Below are 13,872 nucleotides of genomic sequence, written 5' to 3'. Positions count from 1 at the left end.
CAAAGAATTAAAAAATAACGATATGCCTATAAATTCAGGAACTTGCTTTTTTTCTTTTCAGTCTTTTGCTTTCTCTTCTCCTCTGAAAGAACTCCATAAATATGGTGTTTGTAAATAGGTATTTATTATGCCAAAAACATGATCTGTTCTTGGGCATAAACAGAGAGCAGCACCCATGACTGCACAGGCAAATAGGTATGACTGAACAATCCTGTTCACTACACTCTTGATACTCAGAGATGTCAGCTACAGCCCAGGAGACCAATGTAAGGTCTTGTCAGTGGATACTGGGTTGGATATGGTGGGCCTTCCTGTGTACCTTATATATGGCAGTCTTCTTGCTTCTCTTCTCCCTTTCTTCCTATATCAGGGGACCTAAATATCTCCCTTCCAGGTAAGAGTCAATTTTTTTTCTTCTTTCCAAAGAGATAAGCAAAGCTGTGTGGCTTCTAAAAATAAGGGTTGGCAAATACCTGGGGATTTCCCTTGGTTTATATGAGCATCTAAGCAGTCATGGATATCAAAGATTTTCTTGGAGAGGCCTGAACAAGAAATAAGAAAAAAGCCCAAGTAACTAGGGACAAAAATAAAGACAACCATCCTTGCCTTTGAGTTACTCATGTCCTATTAGGGAGGGAGAGCCTAGAAAGATTTTAGGAAACAGAGGGCACAGATAAAAACTTTTCTTCTGAGTATATGGGAAAGAATTTCAAGGTAAATCTGCCTATGCAGTGCCTGGAAGGTGTGCATATTGGCCTCCTAGAGAAACAGAATGAATAATAAATAAAACAATGATAATAAAGAGGAAAGACCCATTGAGACAAACCATGCTATCTGAAACCTCAGTAGGTCAACAACTATGTAGAAAATGGATGAGAGTTTGGATTAGAATGCTAAAATCCTTTGATAAAACATACTGTCATGATAGAATTTAATAAAAGTAAATTGAGGCACAGAATTCCAGGTTTTAACAGTTTATTAGTAGACTGTTAATAAAGTAGACCAAATGGCTACCTCAGACTAGTGACCAAGAGGAGAAGGTACAGCCCTTTTTCTTTTTTTTTTCTAGTTTTATTATTATTATTATTATAGTTTTTTATTTACCAGATATATGCTTTGGTAATTTTCCAGCATTGATAATTCTCCCCACCCCCTCCCCCAGATGGCAGGTTGACCAATACATGTTAGATATGCTAAAGTATAAGTTAAATACAATATCTGTATACATGTCTAAACAGTTATTTTGTGGTACAACTCTTTTTTTTCCCTCTGAGGCTGGGGTTAAGTGACTTGCCCAGGGTCACACAGCTAGGAAGTGTTAAGTGTCTGAGACCACATTTGAACTCAGGTCCTCCTGAATTCAAGGCTGGTGCTCTATCCACTGCACCACTTAGCTGCCCCCTACAACCCTTTTTCATAAGCAAAGAACAAAGAACAGAGCTGGGTAGGTGAGGAAAATGATTCAGTTGATTTCAGGACTGGCAGCATCATAGGGTTGGGAATGAGAGGCTAGCAACTCCCTCTTTCCTGCCTGTGATTAAGAAATGTTCATTTTTTGAGTTCACCTGCAAGATTAGAGATAATGGACCAGATTTATTTATTTAACAAACCAGACATCATTGAATGATAGATTAATGGTGTAAAGATAACAGGTATCAGATTTCCTGGCACCCACTTGCAATCCCTCAGAGATAACAGAAGAACTGAACTTGTAAACTTAGGTTAGACAAAGAAATGTGGCTTTAGTAATCATAAAAATGGGGTAGAAATACAGAATAGGATCAATTGCAGATATTTTAAATAATATTTTATTTTTCCCAATTGTATATAAAAACAATTTTTAACATTTTAAAAAAAAATTTTGCTTTCCAAATCCTCTTTTTTCCTTAATCCCCAGTAAGCAATTTGAAGTAATGCACAATACACATGTGCAATTATGCAAAGTATATTTCCATATTAATCATGTTATAAAAGAAAACAAAGGCCAAACACACACACACACACACACACACACACACACACACACACACAAAATAAAAAGATTGAAAAATAGTCTGCTTCAATCTGTATTCAGACTCCATTAGTTCCTTCTCTGGAGATGGATAGCATTTTTCAGCATAAGACCTTTAGAATTATCTTGGATAGCTAACATAGAACAGAATCAGTTATAAAATAATAAAAATCAATTATAAAATGATACCAAATCAATTTAATTTCTTCAATACCTTTGATAATGTGTATGGTAACTCTCTTATTGTGCCAGGTTTGAAATTTGATTCAGGTACAAGCATAAGGGCAATTTATATTTCTTCCTAGATGCTTTAACCTAAAATCTTGAAATTGCTTGAAAATGCTTGAAATTGTACAAAAGATGTTTTCTATCAACATGTGAAAGTGGACCCTAAAGAGAGGCTGTCAGCATTCCCAATGAAGGCCAAGTTCTTTGAGCCAGGAAAAGAAAGGCAAAGGAAGGCAAGGGAAGGCAAGAGAAGAAAAAAGGGAAAAGGAAAGGGAAGGGAAGGGAAAGGAAGGAAAAAAAAATTATTAAGCACCTTTATGTGCCAAACACCATGCCACAAATATATCCTCACAACACTCTTGGTGGCATTATTATGCCTATTTTGCAGTTGAGGAAACTGAAGTAGATAGAAATAGGTAGAATAGATAGACTTATTTAGTGTCACATTGTTGCTAAGTATCTGAGGCTGAATTTGAATTCAAGCCTTCCATCTTCCTGACTAGGCTCAGAGCTCAATCCATTGTACTACCCTGGTGGGAATGGCCAAGTCAAGAAAAGGGGAGAATTACAGGTTGAAATCCTACCTTTTTCAGGCAGTCTTACTGCATTCCTCCAGCTTCCCCTCCCATATTACCTTCCATGTTTCCATGTATCTCATTTGTACCTAGTTATTTCCAAGTGGTTCCCCTATTAGAATGTATGCTCTGAGGCCAGGAACTATGCCCAGGCTATACAAACTTTCTTTGTATTCCCAGTGTTTAGCATGGTACCTGACACATGAAAGTGTTTAATAAATGCTTGTTTGACTCCTTAGTCAGGAAGAGGGAAAACACAGAACAGAAGTCCAGGAGAAGAAGACACTGACAATTACAACACCTCTGCCAACCAGCAAGAATGCTCAGATCACCAGCCTAGCTGCCTCCTTTCAGAGTCCCAACTCCATGAGCAAGAAGAGGCTAAGAGTGGAATACTTCCCAGTAGAACCCCGCTGGAAATTTGAGGATGAATATAGATTGGAAGAAGGAAGCCTACAAACGGTGAGTCTCCCCAACAGCTTCTGAAATCTTCACATACTTGTTTATGTTTTTATTTTCCTCACTCCAGCCCAGGATGTTTTTTAATTTTTTTGGTCTGCCATTGTTTGAGTGTATCTCTAGTCTTTGTTCCTTCTGCCTTTATCTGTTTTTCTTTCCCTTGTGATGATATAGATAGCTACATATAGTTCCTGGCCCATCCTTAAGAACATCCTTTTGTTTAAAAAATATATTTAAATAATATTTTATTTGTTCCCCAATTACATGTTAAAACAATTGTTAACATTTGTTTTTTTTTTCAAATTTTCATTTTCTCTCCCTCTCTCCTTTTCCTTAGTCCCTTTTCTCATTGAGAAGAGAAGCAATTTGATATTGATTAAACATGTGCAATTACACAAAACATATGTCCATGGAGAATATCCTTCTATCAGGATTCTAAATATAACATTGGTGTGTGTAGTGGTGGACAGACTTTTCTACTATTCATCACTATAACTCCTGAGTTCCTACTTCTCTTTTGCATGAAATCAGTCACTATAACACCTTTAATTCTTCAACTCTTCCAATTTATTAAATAATACAAATGAAATAATAATCATAAAATTTATTCAGTAGAAGACAAAGAGGAATAATTATTAATATTTACTCAATATAAGGTAATAGTAATTAACATAACATTTAATCAATAGAAAATAGTGGGAATAAGAAAAAAAAATTTCCCAAAAACCTGGATCACACTCTCCCATCAGTGTACATGATAAATAGGTAGGAGAGTAGACACACATTTACATAAACTTAGTAGGGATGAGTATGAGAGGGGCAACCAATATATTTGGGGCAACTCATGAGTCTGAGCAGCAAACCTTGGTTTCCTTAGTTTTTTTTTTTAAGAGAATACATCACTTGCTGGACAAAAATTTATTTTCTCCTCCCTTCTTTTATGATCCTCATAGCTTTCCTATTAACAAAACTGCTTCCTTACTAATCCCAGGCTGTTGACGCAGTTATTCTCTTTTAGAACACAATCACCTTTGGCAGGGTGCTGAAAAAGTATTTCAGAGACAAGGAGTTCCTTTAAACTAAATAATTGCTATGCTCCTCAGAGCTGTCTTTGGCAGATGTTTCTTTCCCCCCTTGTTTCTCCCTCTCAAAGCAGAGGGCAATAGAAAGCAACACAAGCCCCCCCAAGAAGTCAGCCCCCTTTATTTTTTTGGCTGTGGAAGGCTCTGGGGAACAAAAAGACTAGATACTTCTTCATAGAACTACATTGTTGTTATTGCTACTGAAGTTGGCTGCTGCGATTTGTTGAAGATCTTGAAAGGGCATTGCTTCAGGCAAACTGAGATCTCTTCCAGTAAATCTTTAAAAGCTGCAGAATCAGATATTAATTAAATTGCTTTCTATTGACCTCTCATTTTAGAAGGAGAAACAAGGGGTGGGGGGAAGCTATCTACTATAGGCAGATCTAAGAAATTAGCAGTTCTTTAAGGAAAATGCTTCTCTTTGAAATACTTTTGTAGCCCTTATTTCTTGCTGTATTCTGTCTTCTGCAAGTATCTTCTGTCATTGCCTTCTGCAAATTATTTTTGCTATACTCAGTCCCTTCATCCTCCTCTCCATCTCTTTCTTTTCCTCCTCTGACTCTCCTCCTCCTCTCTCTGTCTGCCTTTTTCTGTCTGTGTCTCTTTAGCTCTCTCTCTCTCTGTCTCTTTCTTTTTCTCTGTGTGTGTCTCTGTCTCTGTCTCTTTCTGTGTGTCTGTATGTGTGTGTGAATCTCTCTTTCTTTCCCTTTTCCAAATCAGTGCCTTTTTACAAGCAACAACCCACCTTTAATTTATAATGAGATACTCAACAACTTACTTACATGACTTGAGCAACCCTTACATAACTATTCCATAGTCTCCAGTGATTTGATTTATAATTCCTCAATTTAAAATTGCAAAAGCTAACTTAAATTTTCATTCTGAACAAACAACACCAAATAGAATGATCATTTATAGACATTTAGTAAAATGGGGGGGGGGGAAATTAGCTATTGTTGACATTTATATAACATCCAAAAAATTTGGAAAGTACTTTATCTAGGTTATCTCATTTGATCCTCACAACAATATAGGTGTTATTATTATCATCCCCATTTTGTAAATGAGGAAATTGAAGCTGAGGAATATACTTGTTAAATGACTAGTAAGTGTCTGAGGCAGGATTTGAACTTGTATCTTCCTTACTCCAATGCATAATTATATGGACTATTTGTATCCTATCTTGTATTCCAAGCTCTTGATCTGATCAGCCAGTCAGATATACTATACCTTGACCCCAGTATAGTGATGTCATTTTGAAACTCTGTAAGAATCAAGAACAACCAACTACTTAGCTGATAACTATACTTAAATTGAAGTTTTTCATTTTGCACAGCTTGCTTTCCATTTGAAATTTATAAAATCAACCTGTAACTTTTAGAACTAGTGCAATTTAACCATTAAAAATCACATGCAAATGAGCTATTGGCCACAATGCCCTATAACCATCCTTCATTGGGTCATTCTTCTGTCTTCAAACGAGTCCTCAAAAGTATATTTACCTGAGAAAGAGTCTCTTCCTTTTTTTTTTTTTTTTTTTTTTTGGCTGAGGCAATTGGGGTTAAGTGACTTGCTCAGGGTCACACAGCTAGGAAGTGTTAAGTGTCTGAGGTCAGAGTTGAATTCAGGTCCTCCTGACTTCAAGGCTGATGCTCATCCATTGTGCCACCTAACTTCCCCTTTTTCAAGTCTTTAAACAGTCTTGATCTTGTTGGGGAGACCCCAAAAAAGTTGGGGCTCCAGACCAGTGGCATGAGGTATCTCCAGAAGAATTTGGACTTGGATCCATCTACAAGTCATGGAGCAAGGTTTATTATAATTATAACACCAATAGAAATGGGCTAAATTCTAAAAGAAGTTAGCAAAGAACCAGGAGCAAGAAGATAAAAATATAGGAAAAAGAGATCTGGTGCTTCATGTCACTGATAGTCTAATTTTGTGGTTTAAAAGTATAATTGAGGAATGGTCTTAGAGCTGAAATTGAGGAATGGGCTGGTATGCACCTCATTATTATCTCAGAAATGTTGTTTTTATTGACCTACAGAAAATAAACTAATAGCCTGCAAGGTCTGAGGAACTATAACATTCCAAAGACTAAATGGCTTTAGGATTAAGGTTATTGCTTCATCCTCCCTAGGAGCTACAACAGATCAAGTCCCTTTTCAACATTTTAGCTTGAGAGGCTACTTCTTCACAAGTTGATTTTTCTCAGTCTTTCTTACACAAATATTCTTTCTCCTCCTCCTTTCTGCAACTAAAATGTCCACATAAGAAAGAAACAGTGTCTTATCGATAGATAAGGGGATCCTAATCTTTTGTGTGTGTGTGTCCTGGATTCTTTTGATAGTCTGAAGACTAGGAACCTTTTTTCTGTATTCACCTTTGCAAAACTTTGTGTTCCAATTTATTCTCCTTTTCTTCCCCTCTCCCTCCCTCTCCTAGACACTAAGCAATCTGATATAGGTTAAACATATGCAATTCTTCTAAACATATTTCCATATTTGTCATACTATGCAAGAAAAATCAGATCAAATTGGAAAAGAAAAACATGAGAAAGAAAGAAAACATAAGCAAACAAACAACAAAAACAAAAAGGTGAAAATATACTATGCTTTGATCCACATTTAATCTCCATAATTTTCTCTCTGGAAAGTGACATTCACTTCCATTACATCTATTTTGGAATTGTCTTGAATCGCCTCATTGTTGAAAAGAGCCAAATCCATCCCGGTTAATCATCACATAATCTTGTTGTTGTTGTGTACAATGTTCTCTTGGGAACCTTTTCTTAGAAAAATATTTTTAAATCCATAAAATAAAATGCAATAATAGTGAAATCGTTATCTATATATGTATTGATATATTTCTCTATTATCTTCTATTCTCTCTGTGTGCATGTATTATGTATTTGTTCCAAACCCCAGATTAATTTCCTGAATGAAGGACATGGTCAAGATTTAAACCTTGCCCATCCCAAGGAAGGCCCAAAGCTTCAACAAATTGTGTTGGATATGTGACATCTGGCTTTTGGATATTAGAAATATGCTTTTTGTGATCAGTGGGAAATACTTCAACCTTGTCCCCAAGCTGCACCTAATGAATGCTCAACCTTCATCTCACAAAGTTATAAACCTAAAACACACGCTATACCCTTCACTCCATTCCCCCATACTGAGTCTTGGCACTCTAATTCTGTTGATATCTATGACCACACTCGTGCATTTTTATTCATGCATATAGTTAATTGCTGTTCTTACTTCTTGAAAAGGACCAAAGTGATGTTACTATGTTAGAGTCAAGATACAGTGTGTCTGACTGTGGTTGATCAGAGCAATACAAACTCAGAATGTTCTGCCACAGGTCCATATAACATTTGAGGTGGATTCTCTAACTGCACACCTGGAGTTTCTTCTGAGTTAATTCAGTTCTGCTTTGCTCATAAAGCACAGTACCTTTTCTGATGAGGGCACTCCATGCTGGGTGGTCTTGTACCAGTGTCTCCCAAGTTGCACAATCAATTCTAAAGTTCTTAAGAGAGACCTTGGAAGTGTTCTTGTATTGATTTTTCTGACCTCCTCTGTGTGAATCTCCATAAAATAGTCATTTTGGCAAGCATACATTTGGCATTCCAACAATGTGGCCACATAAAACCCAATGAACCATGCTGATTTATTCCCATGTGTACTTATCTTTAGGAATACACTAACCCATCTCTGTCTCAAAGCTGCCTCTTCTCTAACAATTGGCCAGCAGAATTTTTAGTGGGTTCAATTCATTTACTCATTCCCTGAGCATTTATAAAGTGCTTATAGAATGGAAGATATTTGGTTAGATACTGGGAACACTAGAACAAAGACAAAATAATTTTGTCCCCAAGGAACATTTTATTGGTAGAGAACAACACATACACAGATAAGTAAATTTTATATGGGTAGATAGATTATATAACATACATACACACACACACACATATACATATGACATGTGGGATACTAATTACTTGGGGGAAAGAGGGAATTATAGGGACCTTACTGTAGAAGGTGACATTTGAGCTGATTCTTGGGAAAAAAAACAAAACAAAAAAACCAACCTAGGGATTCTAAAAGTCAGAGAAGAAAGAGTGATTTACAGGCACAAAGATAGAAAATCAACTATCTCATTTGTAGAATGATAGATCAATTTGGTTGGAATACTGAGATTATGGAAGGGGAGACAGATGAAATAAACCTGGTAGGTTAAAGTGTGATTGAATTTAGATTCTTTCCTGGACCTATACAAATTGCAAAAGGAAGATAAGCCCTTGACCTTGAGAATAAAATGGAAGCTGAGCCCCTGGCAGAGCAGGGAATAGGAACCAATGCCTTTCTCCAGTCCAAAAATCCCTCTTCCTGCCCTCCCTCCCCACCTGACCCCCACCCGCCTGACATTCTGACTCTATCTGCCTCCTTATGCCTTTTCATGCCCAATTCAATCCTGCTGCTACAGAATTGTCCTGATTCAGTGAAGGTCAAAGCTGCTCAGTCCTCTTGGCTCCGGGAACTCTTTCTACCCAACCTCACGCTCTTCCTGGATTGGGAACATTTCAGCCTCAGTGAATGGGATCGGCTGGAACATTTTAAGCCTCCATTTGGCTTCATGGGCCTTAATTACTCCAGTGAGTTCTTAAAAGGAGTGGGTGGGGGAAGTAGTAAGTCTGGGGAAAACCAGAGCTGGGGAAAGGGAAGTAATTGTTTTGGTAAGGGACTGGCAGATGACAACAGGTGTGTCCTTTCCCTGGTGCCTTTACCAGAGATTTGTGAAACAGCCTCCTGGGTCCCATCAAGGGCCCAGAGTAGAAGCTCTCTCTTCTAGTCATTCAGGAAATCCTGGAGAAGTTCCCACCTGTCTCTCAGCAGCAGATTCTTTTGGCAGCCCACCCCCAAACCAGGGGCTCCCATTGTGTTAGCTGTGCTGTGGTGGGGAATGGAGGCATCCTGAAAAGGTCTCGCATGGGCCAGGAGATAGACAGCCATGACTATGTATTCAGGTGAGAAGACATCTTATTCCCTCTAGAAACTACTGATTGTAATCCTGAATCTCCAAGCACTACTTCTCCATCCATCCTGAAAACTTTTGGGGAGAAGATTCTAAGCAATGGCATATTTTCCCAGGGCACACAGTAATGCCCTATTTCTGAAGCAGTAGATGCTTAAAAGGTAGAGACTCTGAGATTCCATCAAAACTCCAAATGGATGATGATGATGATGGAGACAACAACTAGGGGCATAGCATCTGAGATTTAGAAGGGGTCTCAGAGTTCACCTCATCTAACTTCCTCATTTTACAGAGACCACCTGATCTTTCTCTGCTCCTCTCTTTACCTCCATTCTCAGTTTGAAATGGTCTCTCTGCTCTAGGGTGAATGGGGCTTTGATCAATGGCTATGAGCAGGATGTAGGTACCCGGACTTCTTTCTATGGTTTCACCTTCTTCAGTCTGGCCACATCACTCAAGTTGTTGAGGAAACGGGGTTTTCACCAAATGCCAATGGAAAAGGTGAGCCAGGTGGAAAAAAAGACAAGGTCTCCAAGGGCAAGGGGAAAGAAGTGAGACCTGGTCCTGGTGTCTCAGATACTGATGCTTCATAAGAGTCTGCTTCTGATTCAGAGCCCCAGACATCTGATGGAAAAGATGCTGAGATAATAGATTTATTTTTAAATACTATTTTATTTTTCCAAACACATGCAAAGATAGTTTTCAACAATTCACCTTTGCAAAACCTTGTGTTCCAAAGTTTTCTCCCTCTCCTCTGCTTCTCCTCTTCCCCAAGACAGTAAGCAATCCAATATAGCTTAAACATATGCGATTCTTCTAAATATATTTCCATATTTATCATGCTGCTTAAAAAAAATCTAATCAAAAGGGGAAAAAACACAAGCAAACAAACAACAAGAAGGTGAAAATACTATGCTTTGAGCCACAGTCAGTCTTCATAAATTTCTCCCTGGATGCAGATAGCTCTTTTCATCACAAGTCTATTGGAATTGCCTTGGGTCACCTCATTGTTGAAAAAAGCCAAACCCATCACAGTTGATGGTCATAGATTTAGATTACCAAAAGTGACCACAGAAAGATCTAGAACCACCACTCATGTGACAGATGAGGAAACTGAAACCTTGGGAAGTTAAAGAGATATACCCAATATTACACAAATAATAAAGAACAATATTTGAACCCAGGTCTTAAAACTCAAATTTAGTATTCTTTCTACTATGCTGTATGAGATAAGGCAGAAAAACAGACCAGAGCTGGGGAAGATTGGGGTAGGAATGTTGGGTAGTTCCTATTAGAATGTAAGTACTAATAGCAGGGACTGTTTTAACTTTCTTTTGTGTCCCCAAACTTAGCACAGTGTCTGGTATACAGTAAACACCATAAATTTTTGTTGACTGACTGATGGAATGCTTTGACATCTAGTTTCTAAGGATGAAACTCCCCATTTATAACCTGTATCCCTAGGACATCCACTATTTGCACTTCCTTGAAGGGCATAAGGATTTTGAATGGCTGAAGTACATGCTACGTGACCAGATCTTGAAAAAAGCTGTCATGGAAAGACCTTTAAGGTAGGAACCTTGCCTCCTCCTCTTTTTCCATGGGGTTTCAGTAGTGGGACTTTGGGAAATGTTTAACAATTGGCTCTCTGGATAAAAATGAAAGCAGAACAGTTTTAAATTTAATCTGAGAGGGAGAAAGAAAATTTGGAATTCAAAATTTTAAAAAAAGAATGTTTAAAAATGATTTTACATGTAATTGGGAAAAATAAAATACTATTTAAAACAAACAACAAAGCAATAAAAACCAAAAATAAATATCTCAAAACAAAAAATAGATTTAATCTGCATTGTTAACATTTTCTTCATTACTTCCTTAAATCCAGACAATAAGACAATTGATTTGTACCCCTTTGCTGATTTCTAAAGTGTAAATGCTCACACTGAAAATGTAATAATCAGTGTTTATGAGCTTTGAAGAATTGACTTGCAAATATTCTCTAGGGGTTGGAGAAGTAGGAGATTGGTTAACTTTCATAATTCTTGTTTGGGAGTTTGTTTGGGAGAAAGTTTTGCTTGGAGGAACCAGCCCACATTACCTCACTTTACCCAACTAGATGACAATCTCCGCCCACCTCAGTTTCTTCATCCTTAAAATGAGAATAATAATACTACTTTCTGTGCAGGGTTCTTATGAAGACTGAAAAAAATAAATGGGACATCATATTTCTAAGACTTTAAAGCATTACATAAATACTAGTTATGATTATCATTATTTACAATCTGGAAATGGCATGAGCTCTCCCACACTAATTTCTCCCAGGGAACCTCATTGAACTATAAGTAAAATGCAAGCACATTTTTGTCACTTTCTAGATTTCAGTTTTTCCTGTGTAAAATGAGGGAACTGGGTTAGATGACACTTAACATCCCTTCTTACTCTGTCTGTGATCTTGTGAATCTTTCTTAGTTTCTCAGTGGTTAGTCTCTATTTCCAGCTTCAGTGGCCTAATCCTGACCAAACCTGATTCAAACCTTGGGATGCTTTTTCTTAATAAATCCTTTTTCTTTGGACAGGTATCTACTGATACACCCAGACTTGCTTCGATATGTGAAGAACAGGTGAGAAAAAAAGGCAACTGGAGGACAGGGCCATGGTCCCTTCCCATCAGAAATCAGGCTGTCCTGACAGCCTGGGATTGACTTTGTTCACAGGTTTTTGCGGTCAGATATCCTAGATACTATCAACTGGACTTTTTACCGCCCCTCTAATGGTGCCTTTCTGCTACTCACTGCAATCCAACTGTGTGATCGGGTAAAGCTAAGATTTGGGGTGGTGGAAGGTAGATCCCTTCAAACCTTCCCAGATGAGAACAGCTGTTTGTTCACACCTAAGGGGAGGGGCGTGTGACAGTGCACAGGGGTAGTGTACCCAGGGCAGGGGGAATTGAAGGAAGGGATCAAATCAAAGGCCATCCATGACATAAAAATAGAATCCAAGGAATCATAATCTGGACTCCCTTTCTTCCCTCAACATCTTTTCCACAGGTGAGTGCCTATGGCTTCATCACCAATGATTTTCATCAATTTGCTGACCACTACTATGACCCAGAATGGAAAAAAATGCTCTTATACCTCAACCATGACTTTATCCTAGAGAAGAGATTGTGGAAACAACTACACAATGAAGGTATAATCCAGCTATACCAAGGTCCCAAAGCCATTTCACAACAGAACTAGGAGGTGTTCATAAGTGGCAGGTCTGCTTTGTCACAATGTCAATAGGAGAGAAGGAATATTGTGAAAGAAAAAAAAAAGGGGAAAGTTCCAAGCCTTGGTAATTATTTTAACTGTCCTCCTCCCTAACCAAGTAGTAAGGGCTCACTTCAGGCCAAGACCATGAGGATTGAACTTTATGAATCTTTTGAAAAGAAAATAGGAAGGTCTGATGGGGTTTCTGGATTTGACCCAGATAGAGTTATAAATAGTTTTGTTTTTTTTTTCTTGATGCAAATAATATATTTCTCTGACATTCAAACCCATGTCTCATCTTTCAATTCTGAAGCTCTTCTTGCTACAGAAAGACTTAAACTGTTTAATGGAAGAGAAACCTAATAGATTTTCCTTCCTTTTTTTTTTTTTTTTGTTGTTGTTCGGTTGCATTCTTATTTATTTACTTTCTTTTTTTTTTTGATCTGATTTTTCTTTTTTTAAAAATTTTATTTATGATTTTTTGACAATATATATGCATGAGTAATTTTTTATAATATTATCCCTTGTATTCATTTTTCCAAATTATCCCCTCCCTCCCTCTATTCCCTCCCCTTATAAATAAAGAGTTAATGCTAAGATTTACTGCCAGAAAGTACACCTATTCTTTTCTTCCCTGTGTACATATCTTTCCCCACACACACATACATATCATTTCCTTTCCAGAGCCTAAACCACAATGACACAGATAATCACACTCCCAGGGTTAACCTTAAGTGCTTAGAAGTGTTGGATCCTTGGAACTAGAGTCAGAACCATGGAAAACTCTAGGACTGGAACAAAACATGTAGCTGGCTCTGGAGCGGAAAGTGAGGCAGGTGACCTTGCACAGCCCTCCTTCACTTAAATCCAATATACTTAGACTTCATGGCATCAACTCCCCAAGGTCATGGTCTTCTTCCAGAAGGACAAACAACATAATCTTTCTTTCTTTCTCTTTCTTTCTTTCTTTCTTTCTTTCTTTCTTTCTTTCTTTCTTTCTTTCTTTCTTTCTTTCTTTCTTTCTTTCTTTCTTTCTTTCTTTCTTTCTTTCTTTCTTTCTTTCTTTCTTTCTTTCTTTCTTTCTTTCTTTCCTTTTTAAAATAGCTTTTTATTTACAAGATATATGCATAGGTAATTTTTCCGCATTGATACTTGCAAAACCTTTTGTTCCACTTTTTCCCCTCCTTTCCCCACCCCCTTCCCCAGATGGCAGGTTGACCAATACATGTTAA

At 37.6% G+C, this 13,872-nt stretch overlaps 1 protein-coding gene across 1 annotated transcript; it reads left to right on the top strand.

Moving 5' to 3' along the window:
- The first annotated feature begins 239 nt into the window (after positions 1 to 239).
- Positions 240 to 12,705, top strand: ST6GALNAC1 (ST6 N-acetylgalactosaminide alpha-2,6-sialyltransferase 1). The gene is made up of 9 exons (XM_074264750.1): positions 240 to 394; positions 3,054 to 3,276; positions 8,841 to 9,009; positions 9,207 to 9,381; positions 9,752 to 9,890; positions 10,854 to 10,960; positions 11,957 to 12,010; positions 12,104 to 12,203; positions 12,437 to 12,705. Exons 1-9 carry the CDS (start codon positions 240 to 242, stop codon positions 12,626 to 12,628), a joined length of 1,314 nt encoding a protein of 437 aa, XP_074120851.1. The 3' UTR covers positions 12,629 to 12,705.
- The last annotated feature ends 1,167 nt before the right edge of the window (positions 12,706 to 13,872 follow it).

Source organism: Sminthopsis crassicaudata, chromosome 4, assembly GCF_048593235.1.
Source record: "Sminthopsis crassicaudata isolate SCR6 chromosome 4, ASM4859323v1, whole genome shotgun sequence".
Taxonomy (NCBI): Eukaryota; Metazoa; Chordata; class Mammalia; order Dasyuromorphia; family Dasyuridae; genus Sminthopsis; species Sminthopsis crassicaudata.
The sequence above is the reverse complement of the archived record's forward strand: the minus strand, read 5'-3'. Positions and strand labels throughout refer to the sequence as shown.